General features: G+C 38.5%; 1 protein-coding gene across 3 annotated transcripts; it reads right to left on the reverse strand.

The window, feature by feature from the left end:
• Window positions 1-3,142: 3,142 nt before the first annotated feature.
• Window positions 3,143-22,030, reverse strand: LOC110610931. 3 transcript variants are annotated; one of them, XM_043955346.1, is made up of 3 exons: window positions 21,211-22,029; window positions 20,854-20,906; window positions 3,143-3,751 (listed from the first exon to the last, which is right to left on the reverse strand). In XM_043955346.1, exons 1-3 carry the CDS (start codon window positions 21,974-21,976, stop codon window positions 3,743-3,745), a joined length of 828 nt encoding a protein of 275 aa, XP_043811281.1. In that variant the 5' UTR covers window positions 21,977-22,029; the 3' UTR covers window positions 3,143-3,742. The 3 variants fall into 3 exon arrangements, with proteins under 3 accessions (XP_043811281.1, XP_043811280.1, XP_043811282.1); XM_043955345.1 differs by lacking the exon at window positions 3,143-3,751 and adding an exon at window positions 17,560-17,910 and having other exon boundaries at window positions 21,211-22,030; XM_043955347.1 differs by lacking the exon at window positions 3,143-3,751 and adding an exon at window positions 18,722-20,347.
• Window positions 22,031-23,296: the final 1,266 nt, after the last annotated feature.

Here is a 23,296-nt window from a genome sequence, read left to right on the forward strand (position 1 = left end):
ATATAATAATTCTTAAATTATTATTATTAATTTATAATTATAATTTAAATATATAAGATAATAATTTATAACTGTAAAATTAAATTCAATTTTATAATATTGCTATTATTATTATTATTATTACTATATTAAATATTTTTAGTATTTTTAAAAAATATATAATAATATATTAAAATATTATTTTAATATAAATTAAATTATAAATTAAAAAAAAACTGATAAAATTACATAATAACTTTTTCTTAAATTTGATTATGCCATCCACCATTTTTTTAAAGTGTTAGGTACCCAACACAATAATAGCAAAATTGTCATAACCAAGCAAATTAAAAACCAGTAGAATATTAAAAAAATGGTGGGAAATTCCTTAGTTTAATTAAACACTAATCCATTAATAATCATATGAAAACAAATTTCATAAAAGTCCACAACTTTAAAAAAAAAAATAGAGTTGGATTCCAATTGAGCAGAGCAGAGGACATCTAGGGAAGCTCCCCAGAAGCTAGGGAGTTCATTATCAAAGGAAAATGACAGGTCAAAGGGATTTATTGAAGACCATAATTAAGGAATTAACTTAATTAATTACAACTGGACTGCTTGAAGACAGCTTCTTTGATTTAATTTCCATGCATATATATTTATACATTAATTAATTAATATAATATAATAATTGTATTATAAAAGTTATTAATTTTGGATTTATAGTTTTAAGATTAAGATTGGATGCGTCACAGAAGCAGTCTGTCACTTTCATGCTGTGCATTTGGACTACAACAGTGAATTAAAGCTACTGTCTGTTCTTGCTATTGTCTCCAACCTTTGACTCGCAAGGTAATACATTGACAGAAATATAAGATTCTCAGTTTTTTTATGGTAATAACCGACACACGAGTTAGTAGAATCACGTTGTTTTGTCCAATATATCATTGAAAAATTCTTAACAGAGCATTTTTAAAACTTGGAAAGAAGTTTTTGCCCCCCTATTCAATTTACTCATAATAAATTAATGAATTATTTTAAAATTATACATAACTTTTATTCTTTTAATTAAAATTTTATTTTAAATAAAAATTAAAAAAATAACTTAATTAAAATTTACAGATATCATATAATTATCTCTGTAGCGGCTTAATTTCTTCGATGACAACACCAAAAGAAGTTAAGTCCAGCCGTCCATAACCTTCAAGAGTCTGAATAACCTCCAAACTATCTCCCTCACAAACCATATTCAACCAATTTCTCCCACGTACCCAACTCAATACTTCCTTTATAGCCAAAGCTTCAACTACTCTCATTGAAAATACTCCAGTGATTTGACTATTCCTTGTAGCCAAGAAGTTTCCCTGATCATCTTGAACTACAAATGCAACACCTGTGTTCGAACCACCAACATTAGTTGCAACATCAGTATTTATTTTCTCCCAATTTGCTGATGGCTTTCGCCACCATTTTTCTCTACCTTGCTGCTGAACGTGTAAAGCCTTCACTTGGGCATTCTGCCAATCAACTTGTGTGCGTTGTGCAGCGAGCCATATGCCAATTGGTTTTCTATAATTACCCAACTAGACCACAACATTCCTTGCATTCCATATAGTCTAACAAACACCTAGAACTAAGCTAGCATCAAGCTCATTAAATAGCAAAATCATTGCCTTAAGCCAATCAAAGAATGATCCAACAGCAGAACGGTACCATCTAAAAGCCGAAACATTCTATACCTATTGCGCATAATTACAGTCAACCAGCAAATGCATCATTGATTGTCAACCAGGTTACACATTGGACAAATCTCTGGCATTGGGACTCGCCTCTATGAAAGTGAAACTCTTGTTGGTATAACATTATTGCCAGCACGGCATACAAAACTCATCACCTGCAGCAGCAGTAGCAATTTTCACAACTTCCTCCATATTCGCCTGCTATGCTAATTGGGATTTGTGTCTGGTGTCGATAGAAGAGTAGCTCGATAAGTCCTTATCCCAGCTTTCTTGCTTGATCAAATCCCTTAACATAAAGACATGCTTATCCGGAGAGAAAACCGTAGAAACAAATCGATTCCTAGGATTTTGAATCCATTGATCAAACCAAATAGAAATATCAGCGAAAAACAAATCGATTCCCCACCAAAAGTCAGCGAAAAACTTCTCCAAATCCTCGCATGTCCCTTTTGGTAATAAAAACAAAGACATGACATAATTTGGAATTGCTTGGAGAATTGTTTTAAATAAAATCTCCTTCCCCACCTTAGATAATAACTTATTCCTCCATAAATTCAGTCTTTTCTAATCTTTGTCTTTTACAAAGTTAAATATCTCCTTCCTATTATGCCCTATAGCCGTTGGCAGACCCAAATAATTACTTAGATTATCATGCTCGACTACTTGTAGAACACCACCCACTGCATTCCTCACATTTGATGGGGTATTTGGGCACTTGACCTGAAATTTACCATACCGCTTGACTTGAAGCATTCTCATAAACCTTGAGCAAATCTTTAACAACTCTGGCTTCCTTCTTCGTAGCCTTAAAAGACAGTACACTATCATCCGCAAAAAATAGATGACTAACCCCCTCTTCGCACACAACAACCGTGAAGATCTCTTGATTCAAACCCAAGCTTGAATAATGCGGGATAACACCTCCGCACATAATATAAAAAGATAAAGGCTCAGAGGATCACTTTGACGTAATCCTCTCGCAGGTTGAATAGGCCCCAAAATCTGAACTTGCTGCAAAACTTTATAGCTAACTGTTGAAACACAATATTGTATCATATATGTCCATGCTTCACAGAACACCATATGTAACATAACATCCCTCAGAAACGTCCATTCGAACTTGTCATAGGCTTTACTAATATCTATCTTCAAAGCTGCCATACCCGTCTTACCCAACTTCTTGCTTCTAAGATAATGAAGAACCTTATAAGCAATAATTGAATTATCTTGAATCTGCCTTCCAGCCACAAAAGCACTTTGCTGCGGGAAAATAATAAAAGACAGGAGTGGTTTCAACCTGTTAGACAACATCCTTGAAATGATCTTATAAAGTACCTGGCATAGCGCAATGGGATGCAAATCCATCATGGATTCTGGTGATGTCTTCTTTGGTATTAGTACTAAAAGGGTCTCATTCAACTGCTGCGGAAATGGTCCATTTGCAATATAAGAAATGCAGAAGTTTGAAACCTCCCTGCCAATAAAACTCCAAAATTGTTGAAAAAAAAACACCCAGGATTTAAACCATCAATACTTGGTGGTTTATCCATCCCCATACTAAAGGCAACACATCACAGCTCCTCAATAGTAAAAGGCTACAACAGTTCTAAATTATCTTCATCAAATACAAGCCTTGGAACATAATTCAACACAACCTGTGAATCGCATTGCTGTGAAGCATACAAATTCTCAAAATAATTTGTAAACACTGCAGGCAAACTAGAATGCCACTCGCGCCAAATACCAAAATTATCCTGCAACCTCTCCAAATTATTTTTCTGTCTCCTTTCCGAAGCTCTAGCATGAAAGAACTTTGTGTTCCGATTACCTTCTCTTAGCCATTCTACATTTGCTCGCTGCTTCTAGTATACTTCTCTCTGATTGAGCAACAAATCGAATTTTTCCTTGGCTAGCAAAAAATCTCTTCTGTCACAAGCACATCATCTACCCCTAAGCTGGGACATATTCCTCCTGCAGCTTTCAATCTCCTCGTTGAACTTTCGTTTAAAACAATGACCCACTTCTCAAGAGCCCTGATGGGTATCAAAATCACAAAAAATAACTTATAGGAATCAATCCACAGGAATTGACACTAAAAAATTTCTAAACAATAACTAGAAAAAATAAATAAGGAGGGGTTTTGAAAATGAGTAAAAATAAAAATTAAAGCAATTAAAGAAAACAATAATTAAAAGAGAAATAAATCAATATAAATAAATTTTAGTTAAAGTGTAGGATTCATTTCAATTTGAAAATTGATCAATGATGCAAAAAGATTTTTATTAGTTTCAATAAATTAGTTATAGTTATGAAATACACTCCACATAACCAATCTCCTTAGATTTTAAATTAACTAGGAAATGTTAATTAATTAACTCCTGTGACCTAATTCTAATTCTAACTAATCAGCCGCATGGTAAGCAGGAGTTAGATTATGCAACTTCTTAATTGTTACACTAATTGTTATTTTGAAATTAAGAACAACGAGTTTTAAATAACAAAACAATAATAATATGAAGAATAAAAGATGAACAATTGAGTTTAAATCTCCCAATTCATGTATCAACTGAAATTTCACCCTAACTTCAAAGAAATAAAGAGTTTAGTCACTCATGGCATTTGAAAGAAAATACAAAAGAGAAAAGAAAAGATTATGCAACTTCTTAGTTGTTACACTAATTGTTACTTTGAAATTAAGAACAACGAGTTCTAAATAACAAAGCAAAAATAATATGAAGAATAAAAGATGAACAATTGAGTTTAGATCTCCCAATTCATGTATAAACTTAAATTTCACCCTAACTTCAAATAGAAATAAAGAGTTTAGTCACGCATAGCATTTGAAAGAAAATACAAAAGAGAAAAGAGAAGATAAAGGATCGGTACTGGTGAGGTGATAGCGGTTGTCGAAGCCGTAAAAAATAAACCTATTAAACAATCAACAATAAACTTGTAGATAGTGGCAATAGTGTAATACCCGGCTAGAGTCCGGCATCGGAAGTCCTGTAGTCCGGTGGAATCTTGGATGTCGGAACCCTCTAGAAGGGTAATACATATGTTTTCGAAGGTATTTTACCATGTTTTCATGTGTTAAATTGTTAAAGGAAAAGAGTTTTTGAATGAAAAGCAATAAGGGAGAAATGCTAATGTTCGGCCGCCGAACCTTGCATGGTTTCGGAGTCACGTTCGGCTGCCGAAGGTGGTCTGGCCAGCCACCTATAAAAGGGCCAAAGGTCAGTGAGAGGAGGGTATTTTCTCCTCCACTTGCAGCCAGAGGTGAGCCAAAACCTTCTCACGTTGACTTTGATGAGTTTTTAGTTTTCCTTCAAATCTTTCAAAGTTTTGAAGGGTTTTATGTTTGTTTTGAAGGGTTTAAGCAAAAGAGCAAAGTTTGGAAGTTTGGAAGCTTGGTTCTTCATAACTCCACGTTGGGATCGTCTAATCTCTTGTTTGGAAGAGGTAAGAGAAGCTCCTGACCTTCCTTTCTTGATTTTTGAAGGTTTTATGAAGTTTGTATGGGTAGTATGCATGTGTAGGTTTAGGTGAGGTTTTTTGATGATCTTTGAGTTGAAGCATGTTTAAGTGTTGTTAGATGTGTTTGTTTGGGGTTTTAGGATAGTTTTAGACCCCTTTGTGCATATTTATGTGTATGTGCTAGTTGGGAGTAGTTGATATGCATGTTGTAGGTTTTTGGGCAAAGTTTGCATGAAACAGAGCAAGATTCTGTCCCCTGGACAAAACCAGGTTCGGCCGCCGAAAGAAGGTTCGGCCGCCGAACATGCTTGGAGGCAGTTTCGGCTGCCAAAGCTTGCCCCCGAAAGCTAAGCTTTCGGTTTAGAAAGGGACTTTCGGCCGCCGAAAGAGGGAGTTCGGCCGCCGAAAGTATGTGAGTTTCGTCTCTGGACGAGACCTTCGGCCGTCGAAGGTGCCGCCGAACATGCATGAGTTTCGTCTCTGGAGAGGGGTTTCGGCCGCCGAACCTGCCGCCGAAAGTGCCCTGTCCAGCCTTCTTTTGCATGTTTTCTGTGAATGGTCTAGGATGGTTTCGAAGGGTTTTGGGGAGTTTCTTAGAAATGTTCTTGAGTGAGTTTGGTCCCTCATTTGAGTCCACCTGTGTAGGTACGGACCAGAGGAATCAGGGAGGTCAGCAGTGAGTCCAGTTTCAGAACCTGCAGAGTCAGTTCAGAGTCAACCCGAGGTGAGTGGAACTGAACTTCGTATTTTAATATGAAAAACGAGTATTTTATCATGCTTCATGCATCATGACTATGCTATAGGCTGAGTGCATTAGTGTACACGAAGATGCTGCATTGCATTTATCCTTGATTCTATGACTGTATGGACATAGTAAGGATTCAATAGCCCTCAGAGGAAAGACATGGAACAGCCCTACGGGGACCAGGCACAAAGACCTGGAACAGCCCTACGGGGACCAGGCATATGGTATAGAGGGAGTGTTGATCCGTCCATGCTGAGATGTGATTACTTGTGATGTGATACATTGCATGAGAACATGTTTTATCACCTGTTCTTTATTAATGTTCTCCTCACTGGGCTACAGTCGCTCATCCCTCTCCCCTAACTCCAGTTGTGCAGGTTCAGAGGTCAGAGGGAGGTCAGCAGGGTACAGGAAGAGTACTTATTGTAATAGCTAGTGTGGACATGTAAATGTATAGAGATAGTGTATATGTACAGTGTATAGAATGGTGCTTGACTTATAAGAGTTGTAATCCCTTTTTGTGTTTTCACATGATCAGTTTATGTTTATATATTGTTGTATGTTATGAGAAAAACCAGGCTTAACATTATGAGTTTTATCCGCCTAGAGCAATGGGGAGCTCTAGTAGGGATTGGTAGAGAACAGAGATAGTGCATGCACAGGTTAAGCCTTGGAATGAAGAAAAGTTTTATGTTTTTACAGAAAATGTATGATCATGTATGGGATTTCACAGGTACACAGACAGGATAGCAGGCTTACTACGGGTCCCGGCGACCTTAAGTCGATCTGGATCCTAGTGCCGGTGGCAGTTCGGTTTCCGGGCTGTTACAGATTGGTATCAGAGCCCTAGGTTCACATGGTCGGACCTATATAGATAGAGTTGGGCTCATAGAGGTTTACTGGGTCAAGCACAGTAGGAAAACATGTCCACTAGGATAGGTTGTGAGTCCTGTTTATCTGTTGATGTTGTGCACTGCCATGATGCATGTGTTGTTTTCCTCCATGTGTTGCTTATGTGTTCTGTTATGTGTTGTTTCCAGAGAGCGTTACGATGCAAGGAACTCGTCGATCCGCGAGATTGACTGGAGTCCCACCTGAACGTGAGGGTACAGCTGCTCGTCCTCCTGCATTGCCAAGGGCAAGATCGCACAGGTCAAGCAGAGAGGGAACGTCAAGAGACCCTAGAAGGTCTTCTGACGAGAGCAGAAGAGTAATAGGCAAAGGGGGAAGATCAGAAGAAGAAAGGGAGGAGGCTCAGAGTAGAGATGTCAGTATGGGGGTAGGAAGGTCAGAAGAAGGTATGGGGGAGTCTCAGGGAGGCGCTCAGGCCTCGGGGTTTGGCTATCCACCCTTTCCACAGGGCCTAGGGGATCCGATGGGAGGCACGTCGGATTACTCCAGCTTTGCCCCATATCCACCCTACATGCCATATATGCCCTATCCTTCCTTTTATCCACCATATCACATGTATCCACCCCCACCTTTTCATCCAAGTTCAGCATCGCCTGAAGCTAGAGAAACAGTACCTCCACCACCACCACCTGAACCAGTAGCCCCTGTTGTTGAAGCACAACCCAGTTCTTCAGGGGGAAGTAAGGTGAAGATGACCGAGTACTTAAAGTTGGATGCTCCTAAGTTCAATACGGGAGATGATCCCTTTGAGTAGCTTAGTGCAGTCAGAATGATAACAAGTGAGTTGGGAGCAGATGAGAGCAGGGCTATTGAGATGGCAGGGTTCACATTAAAGTGCAAGAAAGCTAGAGAATGGTTCAAGAATTATGTGGACCCCAGAATTGACAGTATGACATGGGAAGAGTTCGCCAATAAATTTGTTGGGTGGGCTTTCCCTGACAGTTCTCGGGAGTTAAAGGTTGTGGAGTTTGAGCAGTTGAGACAGACGGAGGCGATGAGCGTTGAGGAGTATACAGATAAGTTCTTGGAATTGTTACCATACGTGGGTCAGGCGTATGATACGGATCTGAAGAAGGCAAAGAGATATGCCACAAGGCTGCATCCCAGGTATTTCTCTTTGATTCTTAATGCGGAGAAGGAGAGTTTCCACTCCATTGTGGATGCTGCTAGAAAGCTGGAGGCCAGTGCCATAAGTCAAGGTGTAGTCAAGGCACAGTCTTCTGGTGTTAAACCAGGTTCCTCCTCACAGAGTACAGCAAGTGCAAGCAAGAAGAGATGGGAGAAATTCAGAGGAAAGAGAGGCAAGTTCTGGAACAGGATTAAGACGGGTCTGGGAATGAGTAGCGGCGCCAGCTCTGGCACAGATCTTCCAGTTTGCAATAGGTGTGGGAGACAGCACAAAGGAGCTTGTTTGTTGGGATCTACAGCCTGCTATAGATGTGGGCAGGAGGGACATTATGCACGAGAATGTCCTCAGGCGACTTTGGTTGCACCATCCCAGCAGATGACTTCAGGTAGTGTCGTCCAGTCCGCAGCTTCAATTCGTCCACCAAGCAGTGGCAGAGGTAGAGGAAGAGGGGCAGCCTCTTCATCAGGGATGGGTTCCCGAGGTGCAGGTCCGTCAGCTCCAGCACGGATTTTCACCATGACGCAACAGGAGGCAGACACTTCGAACACAGTGGTGTCAGGTAACCTCATCATTGGGTGTTCAGAGGTGTATGCTTTGATGGACCCCGGTGCTTCTCACTCTTTCATTTCTTGTAGAGCCGCAGAGAGATTGGGGTTGATTGTATCCGAGTTAGAGTGTCCTCTCTGGGTCAGTGGACCTAGATGTGACCCATCATTGGCAGAGTCAGTTTGTCAGTTCAGTCCAGTGTTTATAGAGGATAGATGCCTTCCAGCTGACCTTGTGGTGCTAGAGTTGACAGATTTTGATGTCATTCTAGGGATGGATTGGTTATCTACCTATAGTGCTACTTTGCACTGCAGGGACAAGGTCGTGAGTCTCAGAGACCAGGATGGGTCAGAGTGTGTCTTCAGAGGAGACAAGAGAGGGACACCTAGGGGTTTGATATCAGCCCTCCAGGCTCGTAGGATGTTGAGGAAGGGGTGTCAGGGGTTCCTAGCTTATGTGAGAGAGCTAGACAGTCAGGTTAGGGAACCATCCTCAGTACCAGTTGTGAACGAATTTCCAGATGTGTTTCCTGAAGAGCTTCCAGGACTACCACCTGATAGGGACATAGAGTTCGAGATAGAGTTGATGCCCGGTGCTAGACCGATCTCTATTCCTCCCTACCGGATGGCACCAGTAGAGCTGAGAGAGTTGAAAGACCAGTTACAGGATTTGGTAGCAAAAGGTTTCATCCGCCCGAGTACCTCCCCTTGGGGTGCTCCAGTATTATTTGTCAGAAAGAAGGATGGACCACTTAGACTTTGTGTCGACTACAGACAGTTGAACAAAGTCACGATCAAAAATAAGTATCCTTTACCCAGGATTGATGATCTATTCGACCAGCTGTCAGGAGCAGGTTGTTTTTCTAAAATAGATCTGAGATCAGGATACCACCAGTTGAAGATCAGAGAAGAAGATGTCTCCAAGACTGCTTTCCGGACCAGATATGGGCATTATGAGTTCCTAGTAATGCCGTTCGGGTTGACTAATGCCCCTGCAGCATTCATGGATCTCATGAACAGGGTTTTCAGGGAGTACTTGGATCGTTTTGTGATCGTCTTTATAGATGATATCTTAGTGTACTCCAAGAATGCAGAGGAGCATGCCCAGCATTTGAGACTAATTTTGCAAACCTTGAGAGAGCATGGCTTGTATGCTAAGTTCTCCAAGTGCGAGTTCTGGCTAAGGAGCATTGCCTTTTTGGGACATGTCGTATCAGAAGAAGGAATAGCAGTAGATCCCAAGAAGGTAGAGGCAGTAGCCAACTGGCCTACACCCACGACAGTGACAGAGATCAAGAGTTTTCTGGGTTTGGCAGGCTACTATCGGAGGTTCATTCAGGACTTTTCGAAGATAGCTGCTCCTATGACCAGACTGACCAGGAAGAATCAGAAGTTCGTATGGACAGAAGATTGTGATGAGAGTTTTGAAGAGTTGAAGAGGCGGTTAACTTCAGCACCGGTGTTAGCTCTGCCGATTAGTGAGGAAGATTTTACAGTGTTCTGTGATGCATCCCGAGTGGGATTAGGTTGTGTGTTAATGCAGAATGACAGAGTGATAGCTTATGCTTCTAGACAGCTGAAGAAGCACGAGCTGAACTATCCGACACACGATCTTGAGATGGTACCTGTTATCTTTGCACTTAAGATGTGGAGGCATTACCTCTATGGGGTAAAGTGTGAGATCTATACGGATCATAAGAGCTTGCAACACATCTTCAGTCAGAGAGAGTTAAACTTACGGCAGAGACGGTGGGTAGAATTGCTCAGTGATTACGATTGTAAGATCCAATATCATCCGGGTAAGGCTAATGTTGTAGCTGATGCCTTAAGTCGGAAGTCACTTGGCAGTTTATCCCACATTGCAGTGGAGAGACGACCGGTGGTGAAGGATTTTTACAGGCTTATGGATGAAGGGCTACAGTTGCAGTTATCTGGTACAGGTGCTTTGATTGCACAGATGAGAGTTACACCAGTGTTTCTAGAGCAAGTGGCTCTGAAACAGCACGAAGATCCTGCGTTAGTGAAGATTGCCAGGACTGTTCAGTCTGGCAACAGTGCAGAGTTCAGATTTGACAGTGAGGGAATTCTTCGTCATGGCAAGAGATTATGTGTACCAGCTGATAGTAGTTTGAAGGAAGACATTATGAGGGAAGCTCATAATGCAAGGTATAGCGTTCACCCTGGAGCCACTAAGATGTATCAGGACCTGAGAAGGGTGTATTGGTGGCCAGCGATGAAGAGGGAAGTGACACAGTTTGTGTCAGCCTGCGAGACATGTCAAAGGGTGAAGCTAGAACACCAGAAGCCGGCTGGAATGCTTAACCCACTGCCGATTCCAGAGTGGAAATGGGAGAATATCGCTATGGATTTTGTAGTGGGGTTACCGGCGACGTCTAACAGACTAGACTCCATATGGGTGATTGTGGATAGATTCACGAAATCTGCTCACTTCATTCCAGTCAGGAGCAATGACACGGAACAACTAGCCTTGGATTTGATGGCAGACTTGGACCGGGGCTAACTTTTATATTTTAATTATTATTTTGGATATTTTGGGTATTTTTATAATTTTGCATATTAGAGTTTTATTTTTATTGTAAATAGCCTCCCTTGGCTATTAGGATTTTAAACTCCTATTAGGATTATGATTATTTTGCATATTAGAGTTTTATTTCTATTTAGCCTCCCTTGGCTATTAGGATTTTAGACTCCTATTAGGATTAGGATTATTTTGCATATTAGAGTTTTATTTCTATTTAGCCTCCCTTGGCTATTAGGATTTTAGACTCCTATTAGGATTAGGATTATTTTATTTCTATTATAAATAGCCTCTCTTGGCTATTAGGAACTCACTTTTCACTTTTCAATCTTTGAGGAATTTCAATAAGACTTTTAGTCTTTCAGCTTATCTTTTCTCCTATTTCATCTTAACCAAACGATATTGGTTAAAACTCCTGACGGAGTCTAAATAGTCATTCTTTTCTCTTATTTCGTCTTAACCAAACGATATTGGTTAAAACTCCTGACGGAGTCTAAATAGTCCTGTATCAGATTGGTATCAGAGCGAAGTTCGACCATGGCAGATAACCAAGAGGCGCAACTTACTGCAATTGAGGCATCTTTGGCAGAATTGAGGAAGATGATCGGACAATTGACCTTGCAGCAGGGAATCCACCCACCCGCCGCCGCCGCACATCCCCATGTGGCCGCCAATCCTGAAGTCACCTATGTGGTGAAGAAAATCTTATGTTCAACAAAACAGGAGGATGAAACGCAAAGGAGGAAGATTTTTCAAGCAAAGTGTCGAATAGGAGAGGCAATTTGCAGACTAATTATAGATAGCTGCAGTTGTGAGAATCTGATAGCTAAGCAATTAGTGGAGAAATTGCAGTTGCCTACACAGCCGCATCCTTCGCCATACAAAGTCGGATGGATTAAGGAAGGTCCGACAATTGAGGTCAACAGAATCTGCAGCGTGCCTATCTCGATCGGTAAATCTTATACTGAACTTGTTAATTGTGATGTTGTGGATATGGATTGTTGTGGAATTTTGCTAGGCCGCCCTTGGCAGTTCGATGTTGATGCTTTGTATAAAGGGAAGGAGAACTCATACATGTTCATGTGGAATCAAAAGAAGATTACTATCTTACCTTCCGGTTCTGCGAAACATTCTAAAGTGAAAGAGAAGAATGTTGTTGCTATTCCTACAGGAGTGCAGAAGCTATTAGGCACAGTTGAGAAATCTGGGGGCACACAGACTTTATTGGCAAAAGAAAAAAGTACAATGGAGGATGCACCATCTTTACCACCGCCCGTCAAAGAGTTGTTAAAGGAGTTTCCTAAGATAGTGGAGGAATCATCAAAGCTTCCACCTCCGCGGGATATCCAACATCAGATTGATCTCATTCCTGGAGCAAAATTACCGAATCTGCCTCATTACAAGATGAGTCCAAAGGAGAGTGAAAACCTCCAAGACCAGGTGGAATTTGCTTACAACAGTATTGCAGCAAGCAACTTGGCAAAACAGCACGTGAATGTTTTCAAGCAAGTACAACAATGCCTTACGGAAGCCAATGATAAATATAAAGCTACAGCTGATAAATATAGGCGTTTCAAGTCCTTCAATGTCGGTGACCAAGTTATGGTGTATTTACGCAAGGAGCGTGGTGGAGGACAGAAAAAGCTTGACGCCAAGAAGATTGGTCCATTCCGGATCATTCAGAAGATCAATGACAATGCCTATGTTCTTGACCTCCCACATGAAATGAAAATTTCCAAGACGTTTAATGTGGCAGATCTATTTCAGTACTACCCTGCTGATGACAACTCGAGGGCGAGTTCTTTACAAGTGGAAGGGAATGACACGGAACAACTAGCCTTGGATTTGATGGCAGACTTGGACCGGGGCTAACTTTTATATTTTAATTATTATTTTGGATATTTTGGGTATTTTTATAATTTTGCATATTAGAGTTTTATTTTTATTGTAAATAGCCTCCCTTGGCTATTAAGATTTTAAACTCCTATTAGGATTATGATTATTTTGCATATTAGAGTTTTATTTCTATTTAGCCTCCCTTGGCTATTAGGATTTTAGACTCCTATTAGGATTAGAATTATTTTGCATATTAGAGTTTTATTTCTATTTAGCCTCCCTTGGCTATTAGGATTTTAGACTCCTATTAGGATTAGGATTATTTTATTTCTATTATAAATAGCCTCTCTTAGCTATTAGGAACTCACTTTTCACTTTTCAATCTTTGAGGAATTTCAATAAGACTTTTAGTCTTTCAGCTTATCTTTTCTCCTATTTCGTCTTAACCAAACTATATTGGTTAAAACTCCTGACGGAGTCTAAATAGTCTTTTTCTCTTATTTCGTCTTAACCAAACGATATTGGTTAAAACTCCTGACGGAGTCTAAATAGTCCTGTATCAAGCAACTATTCTGTGGACAAGTTAGCGCAGGTCTATGTAGAAGAGATAGTCAAGTTGCATGGAGTTCCAGTGTCGATAGTATCGGATAGAGGACCGCAGTTCACCTCCAGATTTTGGCGGAGTCTGCAAGCTGCTATGGGTACAAGATTGGATTTCAGCACTGCTTTCCATCCACAGACAGACGGTCAGTCAGAAAGGACCATCCAAACCATAGAAGATATGCTGAGACTGTGTGTGTTAGACTTTGGCGGTTCTTGGAGGCAGCATCTACCTCTGGTAGAGTTTGCCTACAACAACAGCCATCATGCTAGCATAGGGATGGCCCCTTATGAAGCTTTGTATGGGAGAAAGTGCAGAACACCTGTTTGCTGGGAAGAGGTAGGAGAGAAGGCGCTTGCAGGGCCAGAGTTAGTTGAGATTACCAGCAAGTTGGTGCCTGTGATCCGAGAGAGGATCAGAACAGCAGTAAGCAGGCAGAAAAGCTATGCAGACATTCGTAGGAAGCAGATAGAGTTCCAGGAGGGGGATATGGTATTGCTGAAGGTGTCTCCAATGAAGGGAGTGGTTCGCTTTGGAAAGAAGGGTAAATTAGCACCACGGTACATAGGTCCCTTTGAGATCTTGCAGAAGATCGGGCCTGTGTCGTATAAGCTGGATTTACCTGCATCAATGGAACGAGTTCACCCGGTATTTCATGTTTCTATGTTAAGAAAGTTTGTGTCAGATCCAGAGAAGGTTCTTAGTGAGCCTGAGGTGGAAATCTTAAGCGATCTCACCTATGTCGAGCAGCCAGTGCGGATCCTTGACACCCAGATTCGGAAGCTGAGAAACAAGGAGATACCAATGGTGAAAGTCCTGTGGAACCACCATAACCTAGAAGAGTGCACCTGGGAGACTCGTGAGTCTATGCTTCATCAATACCCATATCTGTTTTGAGGTTAGTTTTCCCCTTTTCTCTGTGTTGTTTTTGTTGTTTTATGTTGTGTTAGGAACATTCGGGGACAAATGTTCTTAAGGGGGGGAGAATGTAATACCCGGCTAGAGTCCGGCATCGGAAGTCCTGTAGTCCGGTGGAATCTTGGATGTCGGAACCCTCTAGAAGGGTAATACATATGTTTTCGAAGGTATTTTACCATGTTTTCATGTGTTAAATTGTTAAAGGAAAAGAGTTTTTGAATGAAAAGCAATAAGGGAGAAATGCTAATGTTCGGCCGCCGAAGGTCACTTTCGGCCGCCGAACCTTGCATGGTTTCGGAGTCACGTTCGGCTGCCGAAGGTGGTCTGGCCAGCCACCTATAAAAGGGCCAAAGGTCGGTGAGAGGAGGGTATTTTCTCCTCCACTTGCAGCCAGAGGTGAGCCAAAACCTTCTCACGTTGACTTTGATGAGTTTTTAGTTTTCCTTCAAATCTTTCAAAGTTTTGAAGGGTTTTATGTTTGTTTTGAAGGGTTTAAGCAAAAGAGCAAAGTTTGGAAGTTTGGAGCTTTGGAAGCTTGGTTCTTCATAACTCCACGTTGGGATCGTCTAATCTCTTGTTTGGAAGAGGTAAGAGAAGCTCCTGACCTTCCTTTCTTGATTTTTGAAGGTTTTATGAAGTTTGTATGGGTAGTATGCATGTGTAGGTTTAGGTGAGGTTTTTTGATGATCTTTGAGTTGAAGCATGTTTAAGTGTTGTTAGATGTGTTTGTTTGGGGTTTTAGGATAGTTTTAGACCCCTTTGTGCATATTTATGTGTATGTGCTAGTTGGGAGTAGTTGATATGCATGTTGTAGGTTTTTGGGCAAAGTTTGCATGAAACAGAGCAAGGTTCTGTCCCCTGGACAAAACCAGGTTCGGCCGCCGAACATGCTTGGAGGCAGTTTCGGCTGCCAAAGCTTGCCCCCGAAAGCTAAGCTTTCGGTTTAGAAAGGGACTTTCGGCCGCCGAAAGAGGGAGTTCGGCCGCCGAAAGTATGTGAGTTTCGTCTCTGGACGAGACCTTCGGCCGCCGAAGGTGCCGCCGAACATGCATGAGTTTCGTCTCTGGAGAGGGGTTTCGGCCGCCGAACCTGCCGCCGAAAGTGCCCTGTCCAGCCTTCTTTTGCATGTTTTCTGTGAATGGTCTAGGATGGTTTCGAAGGGTTTTGGGGAGTTTCTTAGAAATGTTCTTGAGTGAGTTTGGTCCCTCATTTGAGTCCACCTGTGTAGGTACGGACCAGAGGAATCAGGGAGGTCAGCAGTGAGTCCAGTTTCAGAACCTGCAGAGTCAGTTCAGAGTCAACCCGAGGTGAGTGGAACTGAACTTCGTATTTTAATATGAGAAACGAGTATTTTATCATGCTTCATGCATCATGACTATGCTATAGGCTGAGTGCATTAGTGTACACGAAGATGCTGCATTGCATTTATCCTTGATTCTATGACTGTATGGACATAGTAAGGATTCAATAGCCCTCAGAGGAAAGACCTGGAACAGCCCTACGGGGACCAGGCACAAAGACCTGGAACAGCCCTACGGGGACCAGGCACAAAGACCTGGAATAGCCCTACGGGGACCAGGCATATGGTATAGAGGGAGTGTTGATCCGTCCATGCTGAGATGTGATTACTTGTGATGTGATACATTGCATGAGAACATGTTTTATCACCTGTTCTTTATTAATGTTCTCCTCACTGGGCTACAGTCGCTCATCCCTCTCCCCTAACTCCAGTTGTGCAGGTTCAGAGGTCAGAGGGAGGTCAGCAGGGTACAGGAAGAGTACTTATTGTAATAGCTAGTGTGGACATGTAAATGTATAGAGATAGTGTATATGTACAGTGTATAGAATGGTGCTTGACTTATAAGAGTTGTAATCCCTTTTTGTGTTTTCACATGATCAGTTTATGTTTATATATTGTTGTATGTTATGAGAAAAACCAGGCTTAACATTATGAGTTTTATCCGCCTAGAGCAATGAGGAGCTCTAGTAGGGATTGGTAGAGAACAGAGATAGTGCATGCACAGGTTAAGCCTTGGAATGAAGAAAAGTTTTATGTTTTTACAGAAAATGTATGATCATGTATGGGATTTCACAGGTACACAGACAGGATAGCAGGCTTACTACGGGTCCCGGCGACCTTAAGTCGATCTGGATCCTAGTGCCGGTGGCAGTTCGGTTTCCGGGCTGTTACAAATAGGGTCGAACCACAGAGAATTGACACCAATGATTTTCCTAATAATGACTAGGTCAAGTAAATAACAAGTAAATAAAAGAGGGGGGTTTTGAGTTGATGGATTAACACTAAATAACAAAAGAAAGCAATAATTTAAAGATGAGTAAATCAATAAGAAAAAAAGTTTCTAGTTGAAGTATGGATCTATTTCAGATTGTTTAGAATTGATCATTGATTCTTTAACACTCCTATTTATTCCAATAAATTAGTTTAGGATGTGGAAGACGCTTCTCACAATCCAAATTCCTCCTTAGTTCTAGCTTGATTAGGAAACGTTCGCTAATCAAACACTAGTTAACAAGTTGCCAAGGAACGTCCTTGGCATCGAACAACTGTCAACTGCATTAAGACTTAGAGAAACCTAATTCTATCCTTGCCAACCGCGTGGTCAAGTTTAGATTATGCAATTTGATTAAATGTGTATTTGAACAACCTAAGCAATTACGGACCTAAATCATTCAAACAATATTACTTAAGCAATTTAAAAGCAATGGGCCCTTATTGATTCTAAAAGCAAAGTAATAATTATGGAAAGCTCAAATTGCATAAATATTGAAAATAAATAGAAGTTTAACAATGGAGATTTAAATCTCCCAATTCATCACAAAATCTGAAATTCACTAACTTCAACTAGAAAAGGAGGAAATTAGCCACTCATGGTGGACTAAATACACAAAAGATGAAAAGAAAGGAAAGAAAGCAGCTGCAGAATTTTTGGTGAGGGGAGAAGATGCTGAGTAGCTGATCAGAAGATGCCCCTTACTGGTTTGGAGGTTGCTCTTTTATAGCTGAAGAATTCCATCCTTCTAGGGTTTTGAAATCCCTTTTTAATTTGGCTTGTGATTCCTCTTTTAATGTTGAATTTAATTGCAACTGGAATTCCTTAAGTGAGAAACTCTTTCGTGGCTCTTGGAATTGTTTTGGTAGTGATTGAGTTGGATTTGGACTTCTGAAAACTCAAAATTCGGTTTCCTGAACAATTTCCTGCTCTGCTGTATTTTCTGCTGTCATTGTGATCGGAGCAGTGATTTGGGCAAATCACTGGTCCAATCACTTTCTGCAAGTCTATGCTATCTCTGCTAGTGATTTGGGCAGTTTCTGCGAGTGATTTGGGCAAATCACTGGTCCAATTACTTCTGTTTGTTGCCTCCAGGTTTCTGCTTCAGCTTGATTTGGGCAGTGATTTGGGCAAATCACTGACCCAATCACTTTTCTGTCATTTTTTGCACTTTTTCTCCATTTTTCCAATTTCTTCCTTTTCTGTAAAAACAAGGTAAAAACCATAAATTAAGCTAAAGAATGTGTAAATAAACAATAATAAAGATCATAAAAATATGGCTAAATTATGCTTGATCAAATACCCCACACCTAACTTTTTGCTTGTCCTCAAGCAACAAATAACTTAGTCAATCAAGCTCCTTTTTTCTTTTGAGCCTAAGTACCACTTAATCAGCCCCCCTAGACTCCTAAATTGAAGTATCACAGTATAGAATACATGCACCAAGGTTGTTTTCTTCTTTTCCTTGTTTCCCCTCACCTACCATGGTCAAGAAAAAGGTTTTTGATTTAATCATACTTATTCTCTTTATATGAGCTCAATGCAACCTCTAAGAGTGACTTGCCCTTCTTTGAGTATTTTATTTTATTTTATTCAGCAGCACTTTTTATTCTTGCCTGAAAAAGTCACTAACCTTTTTACGCGAATGTGCATATTGGTGATACCCACCCCCGGTTACTCAGTCAGTCACTTGTTCAAGTGGCTACTAGCTCTGTTCATAGCTTATTTGGCCATTGAAACAGGTTTATGATTTGTGCTTTGTGCTGGGTTTTTTTTTTTTCTTTTTTTTTTTTTTCTTTTTTTTTTTTTTTTCTTTTCATGACAGTTTGGGCAAATCACCTCATAGGGAGTTACACTAACTTTTTATTTGCATGTATTTATATTTTTATTTCCCTTGACCAATGCAAATTTAGAGATTCAATTCAAGAAAAGAACTTCCACATCAATAAAATTTATATGAAATTTTATATATTTAATAAGAATTTAAACCAACATCTGAAATATTATTCTATTTAAAAGGAAAATAAATGAGAAGAAAAAAAAAAGTGGCGGTGGAAGAAACAAAAATTCATGTATAAAAGGATAATTCATTAATGGCGTGGAATTATTAATATGGTATTAAGGTCAAAAGTCAAAATAACAATTGGGATGTTAGATGCTTTAACAACTAAAGCACCATCATTAATAATAAATAAATAGAGTATTTCTCAATCTTCACGAAATTTCCAAAATAGAACAGCTGGTATTATGCTTATTTTTAACTAAGAAAATTTTTTCTAGAACCAGTAAAAGGAAATGAAACTAATATAAATCATATAAGTAAAATTTTTAAAAATTATGAAAACTTAGTTTGCCTTTCTTTTTAATGTATTTCAGGCAATTTATAATTGAAAGAGGGTTTAAATCGGTTGTTGATTCAAAAAACAACCAATCCAACTCAATTTAAATTCACAAGAACAATCCAATCCATAACTCAGAGCCGCAACTAAATCAAAACTAAATCTCAAAAATGTTACATAAAAATTTAATGCAATGCATATTCAGTTATATCATCCATCATCATTAACACCGATCAATAAAGAAATGAAACCAGACCAATCACCACTATAATAATTGACTCATTACAACAACTATAACTAATGGACATTAAAAAGCACAATATTAAACATGCATGTATTAAAATTAAAGAAAAAAAATTCTCAAAAGCAAAATAATAGAGGCAATTGGAGGGAAAATCAAAATACGAGAAAGGAGACATGAGTTTTTAGTTGGTTATCGGTCAGAGGGAGCGTGAACCATTGGACATATTAGTTTAATTTTAAAAATGCCAGCATTAACACTGATAAAAATCCCCTCCAAAGTAGAGATACCAACTCTCACTTAGGTCTAAAGAGCATTCATCCCTCTCACATAAACAAAAAGGACTTGTAAAATAAATGACAAAAAAAACATTAAAAAAAAAAAGCCACTGCCACACTCTCACAATGAGGGACAACCATGGAGGATGATACTATTCCCTATTGAAAGACAGTAAAAAATATAAGAGAGAGCAAATGAAACAATAAACGACAATAGCTTAATCAAACCCTATCCACCTTCATGCACTCAAAACACAACTTTGCAATCACTCTAGTAAATCTCTTTGACTTGAAATTACTTAGTTTATCTATATATCACTTTGTGTTTTATAAATTCAAAAGTGAATCCTTACTCTCTCAATTTTCTTATTAAAAATTAATAAATATGTAAATTATTTTTAGATTTCAGTATTATATTATTAATTTTAATTATAATAAATACTAACACAATAATTTATTTCTTCCGGTCGATTTATCTAGGGCGTTCTCTCGTCTTGTCCCTCTGACAAGTTTCGTCAATTTTCGTTTCTTAATGATTATTGATCGTACTTATTGACTTAAATTATGGCTGCGAATCAATTGGCGGCTGATGATACTAAACGTATGGCGAAAGACATGGCTAGGTTATCTGTGGAGGATGATGGTGAAGAGGTTGTCGTGATCAGTGAGAATACTGGAGAGGATTTTGATATTTCTTCGTTGTGCTTGATCGGACATTTCTTGACAGAGAGGCTAGTCAACTTCACGGCTATGAAACATACATTGGCAGCTCTCATGAAACCTGTTATGGGATTTCGGTTAGGGAGGTCAATGGAGGGGTGTATGTTTTTCAGTTTTATCATGCTGTGGATATGAACAGAATTTTAGACATGAGTCCATGGTCCTTTAATAACCAGACACTTCTAATGGAGAAAATGGGGGATTTTGAGAACTCCTGTGATGTTCCTCTTAATCATATGTACATGTGGGTGAAGGTGTTCGGTTTGAAGGCTAGTTTTAAATCAGAAAGTGTGGCTGCGTAAAGAACTTTAGCCACCATGTCATCGTAGAGTCTACATATTTAAAACAAACAATACATGTTTAAATTTCTGCCTCTTGGGTAAACAAAATGGAGTTCAAATAAATGGTGACCACATATGGTACAGAAGACAGATAGAAAGGAGGGCTCCAAAGGGATAAGGAAGAACAAGATGAAGAACAATGCACACACTATGATTGTGAGAAGTAACAAATCAAGCAGTATAGAAAGTCTAAGGAATTAAACAGTGGAGAAAAAAAGAAACTAACCAATAGTGAAGTCACAGGCAAGGCTGGCTCCAACAGCATCCTCACAAGAGTCTCTGAATGGCATTGTTTATCAGGATGTAAGCACATAAAAAGCAAAACCATTGAAAGTACACCAAAAATAGACGTTTCTGCAATCAACAATTACATTGTTTTGAACAAACTAAATAGGCCTAAAGCCAACTAAGCAGCAGAATTCCTCAAGACATTCAAATGTACTCAATCGACATTTTCAGTTTGATTTAAATTCTATACCATTCACCTATGCCAAAAACCAAAATATAATAAGAGGCAAAATTATCCTTTACCAGTTTGTAAAAAATAACTCAAAATTCAAACTAAAGATTAAACTACACTAACCGAAGAAGTAGAAGCTCTGTAACCCAGTTATTGAGCCAACAATCCAACTTCTCAGTTCCTTCTCCAGCGCTTCCCCTCGATTCCCTATTCGTAAATCCAAGCATAGCTTCAACAAGAAAACCTCAGAAATAACAACTCCAGCCAAGTTTGCAACTGTTGACCCTCCAACACTAATCTCTTTATATATCTCATCACTCGTGAGAGGTAAAAAACCCTTCAAGCCGTCGTTCCCATCAATCCAGAGACTAGCCAAATCTAAAAACGATACACTCAAATTTGAATCACTTTCCTTACTGACATCCTTACCACAACACACACTTACATATCCAATAATCTCCCCAATCAAAGACTTGGCCTCCTTAGCAGCTTTCTTCACTCTCCTAGCTCCCAAATCTTTGCCCAATAACTCAACAACCAAATTATAAACTTGGAAAACAACAGGAGCTAGCAATGCTATGCTTTTCGAAGCACTACACGGACCTGAGCATCTCGAAATAAGTTGAAACAGTTCCTTTACAATCAGAATATGATCTGAAAGATCCTGGTTTGCTTTTTTTCGGCTCCTGAAGGACAAAGCAGAGTAGATCCAGATCGTTTCTATAGGAGGATCAACTTTCGATTGCATTAATCGGTAGAATACATTGATGAAATGAGACAAATTTAATGTTTCTTTGTGTATTTCATCTACGAGTTGTTGCATTGATTGGTGGAATGCGAGCCCATAATTTTCCTCGATAAAAGGAATGGGTTTCGAAGACGAGGCCATGCTGATTCTTGAAAATTAGGAATTCGAAGAGCAACTCTGCCCAGTCAAACCCTAAGTAATGGCCTCGTAGGGTTTTAGCACAACAGAAACGATGACGTTTTGCATGGAATTACAATGATTTTACTTTTATATATCTATTTGATGAAACTTATGACTTAAGCATTACCTGTTTAATGAGAAAAAATAAATTCAAAAATTTTGTGATAATTTCATCTCTATAGTTTTAATTTTTATAATAATTTAATTTTTATATTTTAAATATTTATAATAATTTAATCTTTTAATTAGGTATAATTTTTCAATTTATAATTAATTAATAATAAATTTAAGGGAAAGAATTTTTATTAACAAAATAAAATTTTAAAAATTAAATTATTTAATTTTAAAAATTATCTTAAATTTCAGTTATTTAATTGTAAATTACTCTATTTTTTTAACACTTTATTTTCGTATTTACCATATGAATTTTTTCTACAAGTTAAAATAACTATTAATAAGATAATAACATATAAAATAATTATTATAATTCTATTTAATTTTATTTTATTTTTAAAAAAAAATCTCTTTTATTATTTAATAAAATTTAATATTTTTAAATTAAATATAATTAAAAAGTTAATAAAAAATTATTTTTTTAAAATATGTGTGAAGAAATAAAGTGAATAAAAATTATGAGATGAAATGAATATTAATTATTATTATATTTATTATTTAAATAATTATTTAAAAATTCTAATATAATAAATATTAGTTAAGTTAAAAGTTGAAAATATCATTATAGAAAATACATATTAAACAAAATATTAAATATATTCATAATTTTTATACATAAAAAAATGTGATAAATAGGTTGAAACCAATTGTGATTGTGATTCCTAATGCATATCTTGGATCCTATGAGTCGAAATATTTACGAGTAAAACCTTCAGGAAATTTGTATAGCCTGCCTGTATTCTGAAGTCTGAACCAACACCGATTCTGCCACCTTCCATACCATATATATAGATATACAGCTTATGCAGAAGAGACACCGAATTTGTATTTGCAATTCCGAGCTACAAAAACTCCTGTGTGATTGTCAGCTAAGAGAGTCATAGCTAAACATAAAAGCAAGTTTTGTTGGGTTTAAAAAAGATTTAGTTTAAAAGATTGATTAAAATATGGCATGTTCTTTAGTTAAAATTTTTTTTTAAAATAATAAAGAAGAAAAAAACATAATGGCTGTGCTTTGATTGCATTAGCTATATTTTTACTTTTATTGTATACATTATTAAATTTAATATGTCTATTTATAATAAAAAAATAATAAATTAATTACAT

This window comes from Manihot esculenta, chromosome 3 (assembly GCF_001659605.2).
Source record: "Manihot esculenta cultivar AM560-2 chromosome 3, M.esculenta_v8, whole genome shotgun sequence".
In the NCBI taxonomy this organism is placed as follows: Eukaryota; Viridiplantae; Streptophyta; class Magnoliopsida; order Malpighiales; family Euphorbiaceae; genus Manihot; species Manihot esculenta.